Genomic DNA, 22,246 nt, shown 5'->3' on the forward strand with positions numbered 1-22,246 from the left:
TAATGTAAGGTTCTGCTTGCTCTTTGATTTTCATCAATCTTTTCCAATTATGTGAATCCCCAGATGTTGGCACTTTTCCAACTGGATGAGATTTTTTGCAGTACTTGTTGATTAAGAATTGAGCCCAGAGAGAAGTTTGAGTTCTGAACTTTCACCATCTCTTTACAATTAAGGAGTTACAAATATCTCCCATGCTTCTAATACCAATACCTCCTTCATCTTTTGGGATACATAAGTTTTCCCACTTATACCAGTGGTATTTATTTTTACCATTACTAGTTCCCCAAAAAAAGTTAGCAAGATGTTTTTCGATTAGATTAAGAGTGTCAATGGGAGGGTTAAGGACCGACAAGGTATATATAGGAACAGATTGAAGAACATAATTAATGAGAATGATTTTACCTCCATGAGATAACAAGTTATTTTGCCATCCATTTATCTTTTTAACAATTTTAGCAATCATGTTATCAAAATAGCTAAGATTCTTTCTACCATGGTAGATTGGACAACCCAAATAGTAGAAGGGGAAAGATTTATCCATGTATTCAGTCACTCTTCTAAGCCTATTAATTCTATGTGGAGCCGTATTAGGAGCAGTAATAAATAAATTCTTAGCATCATTAACTAGTTGATCAGAGGCATTCTCATATCTTCTAATTTGATGCTTGATGAGTTTGATAGTCCTATTATTATCCCCGCTAAAAATTACTATGTCATCAGCATAAGCAAGATGATTAATGATGAGGCCATTAGTGTTCATACTAAAATGAGTAAAATAATCATGAGAATTCAATCTATTTACCATTCTAGACAACAATTCAAAACCAATTATAAAAAGAGAAGGGGAAAGAGAGTCTCCTTGTTTAACACCATGAGAAGAACTGAAGAAACCCACTCTGTCACCGTTAATAAGGATGAAATACCAAACATTGGAAATGATTCTCCATATCATGTCAAGCCAGATACCAGAAAAATTAAATTATTTCATGACACTCATTAAGAAGTACAAGGACATTCTTCCATATGCCTTGGTCATGTCCAATTTCATAATGACATTGCCCCCTCTGTTATATTGTTTAATACCATGGGTAATTTCTTGAGCTAATAAAATATTTTCATTGATTAACCTTCCTGTAATAAAGCCACTTTGATTTTGAGAAATAAGTTTTCCTAGTAGGGTATTAAGTCTACTAGAAAGAATTTTACAAATTATTTTACAAGAGAAATTGCTTAGACTGATTGATCTAAATTCAGAAAAATTATATGGTGAATCAATTTTAGGAATCAATATTAAGCAAGTATGAGTATAAAACTTGGACAGGTTCTTTCCTCGAAAAAATTCCTGAACATATTCCATAATATCATACTGAATGATATCCCAACATTTATGAAAAAAGATACCTGAATAACCATCAAGGCCTGCAACACTTGTTGCACTCATTTTGAAGACTGCTTCCTTGATCTTGTCCAACTCCGGAATTGCAATAAGAACGTTATTTTCCTCATCAGTAATGCAAGGATCAATATAATTCACAATGTTAGAATCATTAAAAGTATGTGAAAAATTAAAAAAAATTCAAAGAGATGAACTGCAGCCTTGGCTATCTTGTCGTCTTCTTGAATTCATCTATTTCGGTGATTCTTGATTCTGTATATTTGTGTCCTTCTTCTTCGTCCTCTGATGATACTATGAAAGAATTTGGTGTTTGAGTATCCTTCTTCCCACCATCTAAGTTGAGCTTCTTTTTTCAGAATACTATCTTGATGGTATATTCATTTAAAGTATTCTGCTTGTCCCCTATTCAGATCTTCCCTGCTTTTATCACTGGGATTGTTGAGGTCCTCTTCTTCTAGTTCCTTCATCTTGACCTCCCACTTATTCACTTGATCAAATACATTACCAACAACCTCTCTTGACCAAGTGCTAAGATTCTTACTAAGAAGTTTAAGCTTCTATTGGAGTCTCCATTTAGCATTACCAAATATATTAGTACTCCAGGTCTCTTTTACCAGCTGCAAAAAGGTAGGTTGATCAGCCCAAAAATCTAAAAACCTAAAGTATTTGATTCTACTATGTTGGTTGTCAAAGCATTCAACTAAAAGAGGCTTGTGATCTGATCCATCTCTTGGAAGATGTCTGACAACATTATTCTAGTATGAGTCGGCCCATTCTTCGTTAATGAACACTCTATCTATCCTCTTCCAAATTCTCTTTTTTAGAATTCTGTTATTGCACCAAGTAAATTTTGGACCTATAAAACCCAAATCCGTAACTTCACAAGCATCCATACATCTACTAAAGTCAAGGCTCTTAGACATTCTGTGAGGTCTGCCACCTATCTTCTCCTCTAGATCAAGAATGACATTGAAATCTCCACTAACACACCATGGCCCTTGAATAAGTCGATGCACTCTTTCCAAGTCATCCCATAGGATTTTTCTTTTGTCAGAAGTACATTTAGCATAAACAGTAGTAATGTAGATATCTTTTCCAATACGGGATTATGCATCTTTATAGTGATCTATTGCTCTGTATTATCAATAGTGGAGGTGTTGTAGTTTCCATTCCAGAATAACCTAATCTGTCTATTCAGATTTGTAAGGCTATGTTGGTAACCAAAATACTTCATGTACTTGTCAACCTTGTTCAAACCCAAGAAAGGTTCAAGTAAAGCTACAAAATCAACTTTATGAATACTGATGAGGTTTCTAAGTCTTTGATTGGCTTTTTTGGTTCTAACTCCTCTAAAATTCCAAAAAATAGATTTTATCATGGAGATTTGATGATATTGTTTTTTATTTTCTTTGCTTTGTGGGCGTAGGAGCTTTCTTCTTTTCTTTTTCCGTACATTTTATTTTAGTCACTTTCTCTTTTCTTCAGAGATGAAAATTTAGCAGTATCATCAGTATTTTGTTGTTGATGCACTGGTTTGTCTGATAACGTCACCACTACTTTGTTAGGAGAGATCATTTGAAATTAAGGATCAATTTCATTCTCTTTTTTTTTTATGGTGGCTGGTTTTTGAATGCCTTGATTAACATCAATAACCAAGTTTAATCCCGATATATTTTTAATGATAAATGAAACTTCCTCTGATAGTTTATGGATTGTGTCCACTGGTGTTCGTTTTTGTAAATTCTGATTAGAGCTTTCTTCAGTCTTCTTTGAGAGATGCCCCTTTTCTTTATCGAAACTGCTCAAGTCGTATGGGCTATCATTTTGTCTTCCTCTGTCCTTCTCTATTTCTCCTTGTTGTACTGGTGATTCACTTTGTCCTACTTCTTCCTTGTTGTCGCGATTTAGATCGTCTTCTCTATTGTCATTTGGATTTATGGGAGGCTTGATTGTTTCCTCTAGAGCTTTCACATTGGAGACAGCTTTCATGTGATTTTTCATGGCCCTTTTACCAATCTGCTAAACAATATTGGGCTTAAAGGAGACTTTGAATTTCTTTTTAGGGAGTTGTTTCACTTTATTGCTATCATCTTTTTTTCCCTCAGATTTTTTCAAATTTTTCTCATCATCGTTATCCACGCTGTCCATTTCTGGTGTTCTACCTTGTTCATTCTGCCTTTCAGCATTAGGATGCTCAACATTGTCTTTTTCTCTATTTTGTTCTTCGAGTTTCTGTTGCTCTACCGCCCTTTTCCTTTCCAATACTCTACAATTAGCTATGGCATGACCAAGTTTTCTACAATGTTTGCAATACTTAGGGATCCCCTTATACTCAAGTTTCTGCATAAATCCTGTCTGCGTGAAATTCTCATGAATTAAGCCAACATAAACAGCTTCTGGTTGAGGTTTGAGCAAGTCGATTTCTACTCCAACCTTAACCATACTTGGTCTAGTTTTACTTCTTGTAGCTTGGTTCATTTCAAGAGGTGTACCCACAAAGCTGACTATTTATTTGATATATTACCATGTATGCATATAGAGTGGTTAAGGAAAATTGGAGTGAAGAAGAATGAACGAAATTAATTTTCTTTCGTAATAACTTATATTTGTTTGTGACCAACAACGAAAAATAGACATGTTTATGTTATATGTATCATACAGTAATAATTTTAATTGGTTTATCCGGTGAGGTTGCAGTCGTACGGTAGAGACATGTCAATATTAAGTGCCTTCGACAAAATTATCTCGTTAGGTTCAATTTTTAGCTCTATTATTTTAGCTTCATGTTCTACTAATATTTTATAAGCATGAATAACGGAGCAAGATTGGCTTGTGTTGTTGATGGAATGAGATTAAAAGATGAAGAGATTGTAATTGAATTGTTGCGTTGGTGACCGGAAAAAATTGGAGTGAAGAAAGACGAACGAAATTAATTTATTTTGGTGATAACTTATATTTGTTTGTGACCAACAACGGTAAATTTTCTTCTCATTCACGATTTTTATAAGTTTATTTTTCATATATATATATATATATATATATATATATATATATATATATATATATATATATATCCGATTATTTTACCACGTAGTATATGCAGTATTATTGCAATTATATTTAATTTCTAACTAAGTGAATTAGCCACAAAGAAAGCTGATTTTTTTAAAATACATGAATGTAACAATTTATCAAAATTACTTTTGTAGTGAATTCTTTTGTCCATCCTAATATTATCTTATGTTAGCTCATTAAGAATTTGTATAACATTAATCTTAGTTCACATACACGATATATGTACAAGGGGCATCAAAGTTAATACCAACGATTTTAATTTTACGATTAGCACAATATATATTAGGTCATTTTAAATAATAATATTAATGAGATAGACTAAAAATTAATTTCTTAATATATATTTATACACACACATGTATGTATGTATGTATATGTGTATAATTATTGGTTTGTTTAATAAGGTAAACTTTATCAAATGTTGGTTTATAGATTTACTTTTGAGATCTAATGAAAATTTTAAATAATTTTACTATTTTAGTAAGCAAAAAAGACACTAAATAGGACATTGATCTCGATTGCATGAGATTACACATAGAGACCTGGATATTTTAGGTCAAAATTTCGAGCACTTTCAACTTCCTTTAGATTAAGGAGTATTTATTTTTAGTCACAAAATTTTAGTTTAGGAGATAGATTTCCTTTTTTTTTTTTACTTGAAATTGTAAGAAACTCTTTTTCGACTTCTTGTTAGAAATATCTCCTCATATTTTTAGTTCTACAAACACTAATTAACATATTTGAGTCAATTACTCAATTTCTATTTTTTTAATAATTTTCTTCTTCATATATATAATTTTACTATTTATTAATTAATATAAGATACACGTGTAAAGCACGTATATTAAGCTAATATATATATATATATATATATATATATATATATATATATATTCGATAAATACCGAATACCAAAGGGTATTAATATCTTGTACCAAACCCTATCCCAAATTCCGAAATATTGAACCTTCTTTGTGAAAATTCTAACTCCACCTCTGTATTTAAAGGGGTACAACTCAAATTTTCCCCTAATATCTAGCTCTCATATTTATTTAAAAAAGAAATTATTATTATTAAGGGGACAAGATAGTTTTTCAACAGACTTCCCAAATAAATCAGAGCCATCAACATAATAGTGAAGAATGGGCCTAATTAGAGACAGAGACAATACAGTTGGTTCAACTTGTCATTTGTGAGTATAACTAGCAATCAAACTATAATCATTTTGTGAAATTTCCTCATAAATAAAAGAAAAAAACATTGTTTCGACATTTCTAGCTTTCTAACGTGGAAAATGTATGTGCACTTGGGGGTTTCTTGGTAGCTAGTCCAGAAGCAAATTATTCATTAATTGATTTATGTGTAAGTTACTATACCATGTCTAGTAACTAGTTAGAAAATAAATTGTTCATCTCTAAAACTAATATGGTTTTTGGTTTACAATTTAGAAATTTGCATAAATAATTTTGTGTATTATCTTACATGAAGTGGAAGGTGAAATAACTAATATTAACATAACTAATACTTGCATAATTCTTGTCAACTATCAAACAGCCCCTTAATTCATCACTAGTTGGCTCCTGATTTATGTCCAAATTTAATAGGAAAAAATAGAAAAAAAATCCATTGAGTCAAAATCCTTGTGCAAAATATAATTCAATTAGTAATATTTATTACACAAAATGAACGTTCGATCCATTTTTTTTTTTTTGGCTCATGAAGTACATTCAACCATTCTTTCCCCATTTTGACAATGTGTCCATGTTGCTCACCTTCCTTCCAGGCAATGTACAAATATTTTTAGATTTAACCGTGGAGGCTAACAAATTGAGGGAAGAGATTTATCGAATTTTAAATTCGACCTACATCACACATAAATTGTTTCGAGCAAATAATATATATTAAAAGGCTTGAAATATTGAGAGACTCAAATCTAAAATTTGGGATTGTTTAGAGGAGATTTGAGTTGGTTGGGATGGAAGAAAAAATCAACTTGTTGAGGAAAACGACTGCAGTGAAGAAATGGAGTTTAAGTTTTGTGCACTGTCCGTGTACAAAACATTTTATACCATTAGTCAAAGTAACGAGTTTACACCAAATTTATATAATTAAAATTTAGAAAAAAATATTGAAAATAGAATCCTAATTGAACCTTAACAAATTAGTTATTGCTTCCTTTCATAATGTAAATCAAAATCTAATTTTTCCATTTTTTTCTCATAACAGAATCATTACAATTAATAAAATAATTTTTCACACTTCACATGATATTAGACTTGCAAGAAGTAATTTTTTCACGGTTCAAATTCTTCACGTCTCAAAATACTATTAAAATTGAGTAGTTAGTTCATGCGTCAAATTGTAGATCTTGGGGGGTTGGGGGCGGGGGGGGTGGGGGGGAACTTACATCAAAACTCAAAATTTGTAAAAGCTCTACAAACGAATTTCAGTTTTTTCGTTTGTTTTTAGAAAAAAAAAAAAAAGTAGACATTCAAAGTTGTAAACATCACATAAAAATTTGCATCTAATCTTATAGTAAATTATGTGTGCTTTTCTATCACATTAAGGAGAGACGAATACATGGAGAAATATGTTTAGATGGAGGATTTCAAGGAAGTAGATGAGTTCGGGAGTTCATTTCAATTGTCGAAATATAAAAGTAACTTAAAAATTGGAAAAGGAAAAAACTTATAAAAAATAGGTAATCTGTAATAGAAAATCAATTTTACTTGATGATAACAAATATGTTTCACACTGACATGCACAAAATTTAAACTCGTATAAACAATGTACATGAATATATATATATATATATATATGTATATATATATGTGGTACATAGTTATACATACTATATACGTGAGTTTACACTATTTTTGGGGTAGTTATATTTACGTAAGAATCCCAATTTAATAAGTTGACATCTTTATGGTGAGTAAATTCCCCAAATAGTCATCCATGTTTGGGAAATTGCCTATAAATATCATTTTTGTTTCATTTAGGACAAAAATATCACCCAACTCTTTCTATTATCGATAGCTGTAATTTTCGATCATGCCACACATTAATATAATCAAATAATTCAAAATAAATTAAAGCGACATATAAGTAACTTTTAGGCTAACAAATCCATTATATCCAAAAGATTATTTTAAGCCAGACATAAGTCATTAAAGCGGCCGTACTAGAACCGTGGGACTCGAGGGGTGTCTCACACCTTCCCCTCGGTCAATAGAATTCCTTATCCGAATTTCTAATTTGCAGACCAAAAATAAAGAGTCATTTCTTTTTTAACAGAGATTCAATAAGGTGACTTGGAACACCCAAACTCAATTTCAAGTGGCGACTCTGTAAAATAAATAATCCCTTTTCAAAATGTCACTTTATTTGAAAAAATTCATTTTTCTCTAAAACCAACTCCCTAGCGGGGTCGGATGCGGTAAAAATAATGGTGTGACAGATGGCGACTCTGCTAGGGAATAATCAGAATTCGAGTTTTTATATTGACTTATTTGGCTTTATTTAATTTTGATATTGTATATTGTTGGCCTAAATGTGTTATTTGCCTACATGTTTGACTGCTTTGATATTATTTGAATTGCAATATAAATTGTCTTCTCTCGTGCACCCATCGAGTCTTCTGAGATACTATATATTCGGAGATGCTCCCGAGCCTTAAGATTCCAGAGATGCGGCAACGCTCCTGGGAAGGATTCTATAGTCACACATGATTTAGGATAGGAAGGACTAACGGTGAGGCCGAAAAGCACTGCTACCGGTAAAGCTATCCCTGCCCGACTCGAGTTGTACTCTTATTTTACAGTCAGTCTAGATACCTAACTCCGCCAGGTTAAGCCTTGCAGAACTGAAACTTAGACATGATTATCCCTATTAGGCTCCACTTTATTTGCATTATGTGCATTTTTAACTTAGTAGAGGCTCGACAAAGTATTGAATGTCTAAAAGTACCCTATTTTAAGACTATTCATTTTTTGTGTCACTAGTTGCATTAACAATTAGGTTGTTTTGAATGTTGTTTGGCTTTGGAATCCATTAGCGTAAGAGAGGCTGCAAATTGCTCTCCAAAACCTATCCTTTTCCGAAACTCAAATGAGGTGCGAGATTTGCATTGACAATAAAAGACAAAAAAATAATTTTATAAATTATTGAGTTTGCCGCAATCTGGACGAACTACGCACACCTGATTCTAATCTCCATGAGATACGTAGGCAGCCCTCCACGGGTTCGGTGATCCTAAAAAATGAAGGTTGTATTTTCTTAAGAAAAAAAAAATAGTTTTGATCCTTATAAAAAAAAATCAATCAATTTGTTTTCAAAAATTTTTAAAAAATAATTATTAATAAATTCAATAAAATCATTTTCTTTTCAAATAAAAAGCAGATTTCTTCATGTCTCCTGCTTCACGAACTACACACACTTGATTCTCATCTCAGTGAGATCCGTAGGCAACCTTTCTTAGGTTCGGTGATCCTTATTAAATTTGAAAAAAAATAAAGGACATTAGTCTTCTTCTAAAAAAAATACTTATATAAAGTAAAAAAAAAAAAAAAAGGTGTTCATTAAGATTTCAAAAACAAAAATAGAAAAGAAAAAAAAAAGTTTTTCCTAATTCAAAATTCAAAAAAAAAAATAAAAAAAATCTTACTTCATTTTTTAAGCTTTCGGAACTACGTTTGACCTAATTCTTGTTTCAACAAGATACGTAAGCAACTCTTCTTTTGAGTTCAGTCTCATCTAAAAAAAAAAAAATCTTGACCTAATAATTGGTACCAACATACTTAAAAATATGAATTGAAAAAAAAAAAATTAAGTGTATTATGAGATACGATAGAGTGGACCAACTTGATTGTGAACTACAGATTCTTTTGATGCCTTTAATTATACTAAAGTTCACTTGCAAAGTTTTCTTGTTCTAAGTCAAGTTTAAAATAACTTTTACCTCACTGTTTCATGTGCATTGAGTGGTGAGCTTTAGATCGAAAATTCAAAGGCATCACTCTGTTGATCTAGAACTTGACTTAAATGTTTGTTGAGGTAAAATTTTGAGATACACTTGGTTTGGGAAAGGATCGTAGGCCTTCTTTGATTCGATTGTGCTTTCCACAACCCACCAAATGACATTAATACCTAGCACTTCTCCCTTTGAGCCTAAAACCTTTTCTATGGATAACCACATCTGAGTCTATACCTTTTGAGTGCTTATATGCACTATTCCTCTTTTGGCCTACTTCATTGAGCGCACTAAATAAGTACAAGTTGCAAATGAAGATTCAAGATCAAAGACGCCAAAGGTAAAGAACGTATAGCCCCAGGAGAACAAAAATAAAAGACAACTTCAAAGAAGAAGAAGCAAAACCCCCGTTAAAAAAAACTCCAACAAAGATGGAGAATCTTCATAAAAAAAAATAATAATAAAAAAAAATACTTTTATCGAAAATAAAAGGGGAAAAGCTCCAGCACAAGATTCAAACAAAGTCAAAGCAAATAAACAACAAGGGGCAAAGAAGCACAACAAGGAAGATCGAGCGTCAAACCGTAACAAAAAGTATGGAAACAGTGCAGTGCTCATTGAGGAATTAGTCACTTACATCCCAAATGAATATCCTACCCATTCCTAAGCTAACACTACAAGCCAATAACAAGTCTTACTTGATTTCATTCTGATTGTTCTCACATTAGTGGATACTTACATGATTGTCAAGCTTATTGTATCTCATTGCATGCGTTGAATATCTTTCTGAGTGTGAGTGATTCTTGAATGTCCTCAAATATGAGCTCTTTTTATTATGAGTGTATTAGGACTTTAGTTGTGGCAAGCGCACTTGAAACATGAGGATAAGAAGAATTTTAAACCCTTGATTGAGGCCAGATAAGCAGACCTTGTCGAAGATTAAGTATATTCGAGGTACCATTTGAAACTATAGGGATCACTTCTAAGTTGATCTTGATTTTTGCTCGAAAGTAATTAGAGAAAATTTGACCATAATGCTAATTGTTGGTACCAATTGAAGTCAAGAAATTAATTAATTTCATTCTTTCATTCTCCAGATTTTTACAAAGCACATACTTTCAAAAAAAATGAAATAAAAAATATTATGTTCTTGTGCACTACATTAGACCTGATTCTTGCTACGCAAGATACGTAGGCATTCCTACAATAGGGTTCGATCTCGCTGAATAATTTTTTTTACATCCCTAAAAGATATAATACTGGGACATAATTTTTTATTTTTATTTTTCTATTAAAAAAATCAAAAAGAATTTCAAAGTTCCTCGCATCCAAAACTGGAGCATATTTTTTTTATAAAAAAATTAAAAATTAAAAAAATCTCACTTCCCTCAACAGGTAAAACATCTCCTAAGTACTCTTTAGGGAACAAAACTCCCTAATTCTCTTTGTCCTCATAGGGTACCATCTCCTAGTTGACATCTTTTTGTCTTCATAGGGTACCATCCCCTAGTTGACATCTTCTTCGTCCTTATAGGGTACCATCCCCTAGTTGACATCTTTTTGTCTTCATTGAGTGCCATCTCCTAATTGACATTTTATTCATCTTCATAGGACGTCATCCCCTAGTTGACTTATTCTTCTTCATAGAGCGTCATCCCCTAATTAACATCTTATTCATCTTCATAGGGCATCATCCCCTAGTTGACATCTTATTCGTCTTCATAGGGAGCCATCCACTAGTTGACATCTTATCTCGTCTTTATAGGGCGTCATCCCCTAGTTGACATCTTATTCGTCTTCATAGGGCGTCATCCCCTAGTTGACATTTTATCTCGTCTTCATAGGGCGTCATCCCCTAGTCGACATCTTATCTCGTCTTCATAGGATGCCATCCCCTAGTTAACATCTTATTCGTCTTCATAAAGCGTCATCCCCTAGTTGACATCTTATTCATTTTCATAGGGCGTCATCCCCTAGTTGACATCTTATTTCATCTTCATAGGGCACCATCTCCTAATTGACATCTTATCTCATCTTCATAGGGTGTCATCCCCTAGTTGACATCTTATCTCGTCTTCATAGGGCGTCATCGCCTAGTTGATATCTTATCTCATCTTCATAGGGCGTCATTCCCTAGTTGACATCTTATTCGTCTTCATAGGGCATCATCCCCTAGTTGATATTCTCTTCGTCTTCATAGGGCGCCATCCCCTAGTTGACATCTTATTCGTTTTCATAGGGCGTCATACCCTAGTTGACATCTTATTCGTCTTCATAGGGTGTCAACCCCTAGTAGACATCTATTTCGCCTTCATAGGGCGCCATCCCCTAGTTGACATTTTATTCGTCTTCATAGGGCATCATCCCCTAGTTGACATCTTATCTCATCTTCATAGTGCGCCATCCTGTTATTGACATCTTAGGAAACACCATTTCCTCATTTTTTTTATTCGCCTTCATAGGGCGTCATCCCTACTTGACAACTTATTTCGTCTTTATAGGGCGTCATCCCCTAGTTGACATCTTAGGAAACACCATTTCCTAATTTTTCTTATTCGTCTTCATAGGGTGTCATCCCCTAGTTGACATTTTATTTCGTCTTCATAGGGCGTCATCCCCTAATTGACATTTTATTTCGTCTTTATAGGGCTCCATCCCCTAGTTGACATCTTATTCGTATTCAGGGGGCGTCATCTCATAGTTGACATTTTATTCATCTTCATAGGGCGTCATCCCCTAGTTGACATCTTATCTCATCTTCATAGGGTGTCATCCCCTAGTTGACATCTTATTCATCTTCATAGGGTGTCATCCCTTAGTGGACATCTTATCTCATCTTCATAGGGTGTCATCCCCTAGTTGACATCTTATCTCGTCTTCATAGGGCGTCATCCCCTAGTTGACATCTTATTCGTTTTCATAGGGCGTCATCCCCTAGTTAACATCTTATTCGTCTTCATAGGGCATCATCCCCTAGTTGACATCTTATTCATCTTCATAGGGCGCCATCCCCTAGTTGACATCTTATTTCGTCTTCATAGGGCGTCATCCCCTAGTTGACATCTTATTCGTCTTTATAGGGCGCCATACCCTTGTTGACATCTTAGGAAACTCCATTTCTTAATTTTTCTTATTCGTCTGCATAGGGCGCCATCCTCTAGTTGACATTTTATTTCGTCTTTATAGGGCGTCATCCCCTAGTTGATATTTTAGGAAATAAACCTTCCTATTTTTCTTCTTTATGTCTTCATAGGATATGACAATCCCTAGTTGCATTTTAAGAAGCAAATATCCTAAATCTTTTTCATGCATTCATAAGGTATAACTTCCTTTGGTTGCATTATTGAGAATATGGTTCTTATTTTATTGCGTACCTAGCCTAGATTTCCATCATTTTCATTTATTTATTTATAATCTTCTAATAAATCACAAAATTTTCCTAGTACAATACTAGTGCAGAAAATTTTGTTTGTTTTGTTTTGTTTTCTTTGATGACTTGTAGGTTTTTCTGCAAAGCACGTGTATATCCAAGAATGAAATCCCGTCTTCAGTCAGAATATAGATGAATGATCAGTTTGAAGATAGTTAGAGTCAGTTTTGCATCCGTAGCGACCCAACATCTCAAGAGACATCTTTTAACTTCTGATCAGGAGAACAAGCATCCAAAGTTATTCTATGAATTGTGCTTTGGAAAAGTGTCATGGACTCAATCTAGGTTGCAAGTTCAAGTCTCAAATCCTAACTTCAACATCAAATCTTGAGATCAAGGTAACCACCAGAAGAAGGTGAGGCGATAACTGAAGATCCAAGATGAAGATTTAAAGCAAGAGAATCAAGACAAATAGAATAGATAGGAGCTTGTATTTTTCATTTATAGTTTCACTTTTTCTTTTTTGATGTAATAAAAGGAACCACGAACTAGAAACTCGACTGGACCTCAACTCTCTAACTCATTTCTTCAGTCCTACACCCATTTGAACTACATGTGACCTGATTCTCTTTTAACCCGAGATATGTAGGACGCCCAAAGCCAGGGCTCGGTCATACCTCTATTTATGTATTATTTTTGAATAAATGGTTGGACCAAAAATTAGTCATGTTTACTTCATTACTTGAAAATTCTCCATATTTCCAAGCAAAGAGGGCATTCTGTAAACACCTAATTTTCTTTACCAAATCTAATGTTTTTATATCATTTTAGTATTCAATTTTTATTTTTCTGAGGTCTAAATTTGATATTTTAAGTTCATCCTATTTTACAAGGTTTGGTTTAATAGTTTTGAAAATAAAAAAAAATAGAATCACATTTTAAATAAGCTTTTATTTTTTATTATTTATTTATTTATTTATTTTAAAAAAATTAAATTATATTTGTCTTCTTCTTTTAATTTTTAATAAAGAATTTAGTGGTATTAATATTACTTAATCATATTTCTAAGACTAGTTATTTAACTTATTTTGTATTTTGTTAAGTTTTAAATAGATTTTATTATTTTTATTTTATTTAAAATATTAATAAAAAAAAAAAGGAAAAAACTTATCCTAATCTACCCTAACCTCTTCCCACCTTCCCACTTCCACTCAACCTCTCCCCACTTCCTCCATACAAACACACGACACACACCCACATACACTATACATATAACACACACAACACAGAAAAGGGAGAGGATTAGGGGAAGAGCGATTACAGAGAAAGAAAAAAAAAACAAAGAAAGAAATTTTAGAGAAAACAAGAAAAAAAAAGGGGGGCAAGAAACAGAAAAAGAAAACAAACGAAAAACAAGAAGAACACTAAGAAAAAAAATAGAGTGTTTCTTTCCTAAAGTTCGAGGGTTGGAGTTTGATCTTGGTCTTTGGTTCGAGTTTACGGCGCTGGTATTCCTATTCATACTTTCATTAGTTCATCACACAGATTTTTATTTTGATCCTGAGCTATTTATTTTATAAGTTTTATTGTGAATCGAAGCATTAATGAAATTATTGCAAGTTTTTTTTTTTTATATTGCCTAGCGTATGTAATTTGTTACTTTTAAGTAGTTCGTGTTTTACGTCTTTGTTTATAACTTTTTTGTTGACTTAAAATAATGTTGATTAGGTTATGTTAAATCTATGTATAATTAGGAAGTATTTATGATAAAGCTTGAATCATGCATGCATTAGAAACAAGAAGAGGAAAAGTAATGAGCACCAAAATAGAAAAAAAAAAAAGTAATAAGAACGGAGGAGAAAGCAGTGGTAACAAAATGGGGAGAACGTAGCTGACAATGTATGTAAGTGTATACTAAATAAAGGTTACGTTTCTAATTTATGAATTACGAAAAAATGTGAAATTTTAAAACTTTAGAAATGATACTACAGTATTGTACCTTTTTTTTAAGGCTTACATGCTCTTTGCTTATTATTTTATTTATGTCGGGCTTTTTTTAAATTAATAACTACTAGTAAATTTTAATTAACCCGATAGATCAAGTTTATACGTGCTCTCTTATTATTTCTTTGATTTAGTGTTAAAAATAATCATTGTTAAGCATGCTTTGATACGGTTTGAATAAGAGATTTAAGACGTGAGTTAGTTTATTAATTTTATAGTATGAAAACTGAGTAAATGGGACATGAGCATTACTTTCAAACCTATTATTAAAAAATATTTTCAAGAGAATTAGCTAAGTTCTTATACTCTAAATAATTAAGTTTAATATATAAGTGAAAGTTAATGATGAAGTTGGAAAGCCCTGCTACCGACAATTCGTTATAATTTAATATATCATTTGAAGCCGTTTGAACTGAGTTGGATAGATTCTAAACCTGTTAGGTGTTTATCTAGACTTGAAAAAATGGGACGATCCATAAAGGCCTTAAAGGCGCGAGAAATATATCCAAACTCGTGGCATGATCGAAAAGTACTGCTACCGATAAGCCACACATTAATATAATCAAATAATTCAAAATAAATTAAAGCGAGATATAAGTAACTTTTAGGCTAACAAATCCACTATATCCAAAAGATTATTTTAAGCTAGACATAAGTCATTGAAGCGACCGTACTAGAACCACGGGACTCGAGGGGTGCCTCACACCTTCCCCTCGGTCAATAGAATTCCTTATCCGAATTTTTAGTATGCAGACCAAAAATAAAGAGTCATTTTCTTTTGAACAGGGATTCAATAAAGTGACTTGGAACACCCAAACTCAATTCCAAGTGGTGACTCTGTAAAATAAATAATCTCTTTTCAAAACGTCACTTTATTTAGAAAAACTCATTTTTCTCTAAAACCAACTCCCTAGCGGGGTCGGATGGGGTAAAAATAGGGGTGTGACACTCTCCTACTTGAAATGTCATGTCATTAAAATTTCTTTTTTTTTTATATATAAATAGATCTATTTAACTTATCAAACTTATTTAACTAAAGTTTTTATCCTATTTCTTTTTTTAAAAAAGATTATACATGATATATTAATCATTGAAGATTAATTTAATTACACAAAAGCTTGAATTATTTTATTTGATATGTACTTTTCAAAGTTTCTTTCATTTACTTATTTATTTCACCACTTAATAATATTTAAAACTCAAATACTTATAAAAATTGGTACTCATTTAAATTTTTTTTGTTATTTATTTTATATATTAAAGATTCTTAAAATGTAAAAGAAATAAAAATGACAGGTTTATATTTTAGACATTAAATTTATTATTTATATGAGAATAAAATAATAAAATTAACATTTTTGAATTATACAAAAGAATTTTTGGATTAATATAATCCAAAGATATTATATTACCTTCAAATATAGAGCAATAGAGAATAAAAGAATATAAGTTGTTCTTTAAAAACATTGATGGCAAACCTACGATATTTTTTGTTGCCAAACAAAATTCAATAAGAAAATTTTAATATGTATTATTACTTGAAAATTTTAATTTGAACATAGATTACTTAAAAAAATTTATGCAAGATAATTTTTGATGAATATATAGTGAAAAGATGATTTTTTTTTGTAAATTTTTTACAAGTAGTTGCCCATAAATAAATCAAGTAAATCTGTAAGATAAGACATAAAAATTTTTTAAAAAATTATTATTTTTAATTTATTTTCTTTACTTTTTTTTGTGATAATTATATTTATATTTATATTTTATTTTATTATACAATTAAATGCTAATTTATACTCGAACTTCATTCTAAATCCATCAAAAGCAAAGAATAATTAATTGAGTAATATTTTAAAAATTCATTTGTAATAGTACTGAAGAAGGTATCATTTTGTTAATATTTCTTAAAAAATTTATTCGTTAAAAGGCTACATAATTTTTCTTTCCTTCAGAAAATGTGATTCTTTTATTCTCATATAAATAACAAACTTAATGTCTAAAATATAAAATTCATCGTTTTATTTTTTTTACATTTTAAGAATTTTTAGTATATAAAATAAACGACAAAAGAAATTATTGTACTAATTTGTATAAGTACCTGTATTTTAAAACTATTATTACGTGGTGAAATAAATAAGTAAATAAAATAAATTTTGAAAAGTACATATAAAATAAAATAACCCAAGTTTTTTGTGTAATTAAATTAATCTTCAATGATTAATATGTCATGTGTAAATTTTTTTTAAAAAGAATTAAGATAAACCTTTGGTTAAATAAGTTTGATAAGTTATACATTTATAAAAAAAAAAAAAATTTAATAACATGACATTCCAAATAGGAGAGAGAAAGATTTTGAGATGTTAAGTATATTTTAAGGAAAATAAAAAAAGTTGGATGATATTTTTGTCCAAACATGGGTGACCATTCAGGAAATTTACTCCTTTTATGGTTGGAGCTAATGTTAATTGGGTTTAGAAGGTATGTACCAAATTCTTATCCGGCCCAAATTGGTGTACAAAATTCACACTATGATTACCCATTTCAATATTGTAACATTATAGTAAAAGGAAATTAAAGAAAGCATAAGATCAGTTGAACACGTTGTACCAATATTAAGGGAGGTTGAATTAATTGAGAAATGAAACATAATTGAAACTTAATTACAACACAACAAACTTGATTCCCATCAAATTCGATCCTATATGATTGGAAACCACAATTAGCCTTCATTTTATGGGGCTTAATTAATACATGGGTAATTTTCAAGAAAGCAAATATGTCGTGGCTCCTCGAGTCTATCTATCAGGAATAGACTTTAAAGGATTAATAATACACAAGGTGTAAACTTAGGCCTCCAAAGTTTGTAGATTGGCCATTTGAATTTTGCATGAACAAACCAATTTACCAAGCTTCACTATGTCTACTATTTGCTCTTCGGTTAATTCTGGAATCTTCTTGTTATCGTCTAATATTGTTGCCTTAACGATGGGCTTCTCTTTTTTGCGGTAAATTGCATAGAGAACCATTTGGAGTATACCGAAGATGAATCCCAATATGTTTGGAGCCTATACGTTAAACATTAGAACAAAATTACGTATCAACATTTATAAAATGCAAGTGATGAAGTGGTACGACGAGCAAACTGGTCTGGATATATATCACTGCTATCAAAAAAAAATAAAAAATGATATGATATATCTAGAATGTAAAACGTAGAACTTACAGCAATGTTAATGTCTTTTAGTAGAAGACCATAGAAGAACCACATCACAGCACTTATTGTTAGAAAAATTGATAGGAGAATTGGCATGTATTCCACACTCTTTGTCTTGATGACTTGTCTCTGCATTAAAACGATCAAGCAAAATGAACGTGGATACTTTAACTTTTATGTGTCAATCGCCTAAAAGATAGTTATGCGTAATAAGGCCACTACTATGATATTAATATAACGGGTTAAATTTGAGAATTTATTTTCAAGCGCTTACCACAATGGCTAAGGGTGCAACAAATACACATAAGGAGAAAATAAGGCAAATCCATCCAACTATTTGTCCACGAACAACTCCTTTGAATAGAAATTGAGTAACCAAAATTATTGCACCAAATCCACCAACCACAGTTAGAAGCAGCAATTTCACAGTATGGGCCTGTATTTATGAAAGTGTTTCAAATTATACTTTTCATCCTTCATATTAGTAAGATGGAAATAATAAAAGAAAGACAAAAAAAATATTACTGAAAAACTTACCCTGGCTGTTTTTGGTGCATAGTAAAGGTAGACAGCAACATAGATAGTCTCAATGAACATACCAAAGGAGTTGATAGTTATGAGAAGTGTTGTGTTGGTCTTCAAAAATGCATAGTATATCCAAAGCATGCAACTAAATAATGCAATCACGTAGGGAATTGATTGATATCCTTCAGTTGATTTCTTCTTGTAAATTTTATAAAATGTAGGCCTGCACGTAAATAAGTATGTGACGTATTGATTATAGAAAAAACACATTGAGATAATTAACATGCTAGTTGACTTACAGTGGAGAGAGGAAAACAATAAACGAGATAATATTTCCTGCAAGATAATTAAAACTCAAGGGGTCAACAAGGAAACTAATTATTGATAATTAAAATAATGAATTATTGGAAGAGATCATAAAATAAGTACCAATAAAGATCTCATTAACAATGATTATATTATGTACTTTTATGATTGAGGATATGTTGGTACGATGAAATGATTGATACTTCCACTTAGAGAATTTATGCTTTTGTCTACAAGTCTAAGTCATAAGTAATATTACTGTTATTGGCCTACTGTTGACTAATATTATTTATTTTCTAACTATACTGAACAATGAGAAAGAACAATTTGATGCAATTACTAATCACATTCCGTAAAGACTTGTGTTATACATGCATATATGTATATTAATACGATATATATAATTTAAAGTCATCTATAATTGAGTTTTAAATACCAACGTAAGTAGAAAATAAATATTTACCAAGGACGCCAAAAACAAATGCCCAGTGACCAGAAATACCCGCCATTTCTATGCTTTTTTACTTCCTAAAAAGGGGAAATTCCTCCTTTTGTTAATCTCTCACTCACAAAGAATTGCAAGTAATTGATTGACAATGAAATGAAGAGTGCTCAGTTCACATATTTATATAGCAAGGCTGCAAGTAAATAATATTATTGGATAATATGTCCTCTCTACATTTATTTATTTATTAATTTTTAGTGCTCTATGTGGTTTAATTCAATTTCTATACAAAACAAAGTACCTTTTGATCCATAAACCTTTTCGGGTTCCATTTTGCTCAAAATAACAGGGTCCCATTTTACTGTTTTGTTATCTCATAGTCCTATCCATGAAGCACTAAAGCTTCCAACTCCAGCACTACAATTTTGAAAAGAATTTAATATGTTTTTTTTTTCATTATTCCTTGTACAAATGTAATCCTAATCAGCAAACAAAAATCAATAAATGACGGAGGCACCTATTAATGTTTTCCATTTGGCACCAATAATAGATTCCTTCTGGCTAGTTGCTCTAATATTTGTGATATTGAAAATATCAATTTTGATAGAGTGGCTGATGAATGAATGTCACCAGATATACTTTGTTTTAGTAGGCATTATCTCGATTTGTGTCATATATGTATCTGTAGATATATAATGAAACGAAATAAATTCAACTTCTTGTTAAGACAAATTTAAAAAGTTAATGATATATGTTTAGTATATATATATAAGTGGCTGATGCTTAATATGCTTTTCAATTTATGGATTGGACAAGACTATCCTATTAATTTAGTTGAGACAATATGACAATCTTGGGATTATTCTTCTTGACATTTATTTATCTCATGTATTAGTATAACTCAAATATATTTTCATGATATTTTTACCTCATCAAATATAGAATAATGTTATACAAACACCATTTGGCATCAACAATAGATCGATGCCTTCTGGCTCAATACTTGTAATGAAAAAAACATCCACCATTTTTGGTAGAGTGGCTAATGAATTTTGCTTTAGTGGACTTATCTCGTCTTGGTGGATTGTGTCATGCATATATTTGTATCTATACATATATGTATAGTAAAATGAAATTAACCACAACTTTAAAATGTTAATGACATACTAATAAGCATAAGTGGCTGATGCTAATATGCTTTTCAATCTAAGGATTGGGTTTCACAAAAAAGTGTGAAGACTTGCCTAATCCATTTCATCAAGAGATTAGTCATCTTGACAATTATTCAGCATATTAGTGTATGCATTTCCATGTTTTGCACCTTATCATCAACTTGATTTTAATCAACTTTTTTCCTTCAAACATCGATGAGTTCATATTAAAATCAATTTGATATATTTACTCCCTTCATAATTCATTTGATGTGACAGTATTTTTTATTATTTCGTTCGGAAAAAAAAGGTTATACTTTATTTTTTAAGAGTAATTTAATTTTAAACTTTACATTTTATTCTTAATAATATGATATGTTTAAAAAAATCTTATAACTACATAAATGTTATAGTGTTTAAGACAATAAGGTGCCGTTTGGTTTGCGGTTTTGATGTAAATAATCTCGGGATAAAAATTTGTTTCACTTGTTTGGTTGTCAATATTTGGGATAACTTATCCCATAACTAATAATTAGTCCGCGATAAGTTATCCATAGATATGGTGGGATAATTATCCCATATTAAGTTATCCTTGGGATAAAATTAGAATAAGACACAATTGCCCTTCAAATTCTTTTTAGATTATATATAATATATTAAAAATGTGAAGACCTTTAGAAAAGTGATTTGAACTTTTTGTCCTTCAATTAAATACTCCATAATAGACAAAATCGTCATTTACTATTTTTTAAAAAATAATTATTAATTAATTATTATTTAAATAATTAGGATACAGAAACAAACAAAAAAAAAAAAAAATTCACACCTAATAGAAATTAAATGTAAGGGGTGAAATGTTTTAGTGGGAGTCCTATGCAAATTTTTAGGAGAAAAACGTAAAGGGGGGAAAAAATAAGAGCCAAATTTATACTTATTGAAAAAAGAAATACGTATGACAACTTTTATGGAAAAAATCTTACTAATCAAAATATATATTTTCTTAAAAAAAAAACTATGCATGGAAAGGAAAAAAATTATTTGATTAAGGTAAGAAATTATAGTATTTAACACTTATAAAGTAATTAGAATTTTACCTTATATAAAAATTTCTAAGTCATATAAAATTTTACCTTATATAGAAAAGGATTATCAATAATTTTATTTAAGTAGTATTTTAATCAAATTTTACTTAGAAAAATACGTGTGATTCTCCTACTTCTACATTTTTTCTTATTTTATTTTGATTTTTAATTATTGATGATTAATTAAAGTTTTCTTCTTGCATTCATCTCTAGAGTTTTCTAGCCTTCTTCGTTATATGAATTCTCTTTTAAATTTTTTATTATACACAACTACTTTAATTATGAATAAATCATGAGATCTAGCATATCATCATTATGTTTGTTAATAGACTTTATTTGTTGTGTTTTTTTTTTTACAGACTCTAATGGTTATCTCATATACAAAATATGATCAGACAGTATTTTTAGAGGTAATTTTAATTTTTTTAATCAATTTAAACAACTATCTTTCTCTAATTGATGATGCTTTGTTACTTGCAAACATGTTTTTTCATTCAAAGTAGTAGTTCAAAATTGGGACATAACTCCTTTCAATTATATGTTTTTTTTTTAATTGTATATAAGTCAAAGTTAGAGTTTTCTAGCAAAATTATTTATTTTAAAGTTAATTAACACTTTCTAATAAAAAAAATTTTGTATATAATTTTATTGATTGACTCAAGACGCAAATATAACATACTTTCTTAGCATTTAAAAATAGATA

General features: G+C 30.7%; 2 protein-coding genes across 2 annotated transcripts; both read right to left on the reverse strand.

Moving 5' to 3' along the window:
- Positions 1-2,977: 2,977 nt before the first annotated feature.
- On the reverse strand, positions 2,978-3,838 carry LOC124896845. Its single transcript, XM_047408694.1, has 2 exons — positions 3,473-3,838; positions 2,978-3,412 (listed from the first exon to the last, which is right to left on the reverse strand). Exons 1-2 carry the CDS (start codon positions 3,836-3,838, stop codon positions 2,978-2,980), a joined length of 801 nt encoding a protein of 266 aa, XP_047264650.1.
- Positions 3,839-17,425: 13,587 nt separating this feature from the next.
- Positions 17,426-19,463, reverse strand: LOC107856011 (bidirectional sugar transporter SWEET12). Its single transcript, XM_016701011.2, has 6 exons — positions 19,329-19,463; positions 18,859-18,895; positions 18,572-18,782; positions 18,309-18,470; positions 18,044-18,163; positions 17,426-17,885 (listed from the first exon to the last, which is right to left on the reverse strand). Exons 1-6 carry the CDS (start codon positions 19,372-19,374, stop codon positions 17,667-17,669), a joined length of 795 nt encoding a protein of 264 aa, XP_016556497.1. The 5' UTR covers positions 19,375-19,463; the 3' UTR covers positions 17,426-17,666.
- Between the last annotated feature and the right edge of the window lie 2,783 nt (positions 19,464-22,246).

This window comes from Capsicum annuum, chromosome 3 (assembly GCF_002878395.1).
Source record: "Capsicum annuum cultivar UCD-10X-F1 chromosome 3, UCD10Xv1.1, whole genome shotgun sequence".
NCBI classification, from domain to species: domain Eukaryota; kingdom Viridiplantae; phylum Streptophyta; class Magnoliopsida; order Solanales; family Solanaceae; genus Capsicum; species Capsicum annuum.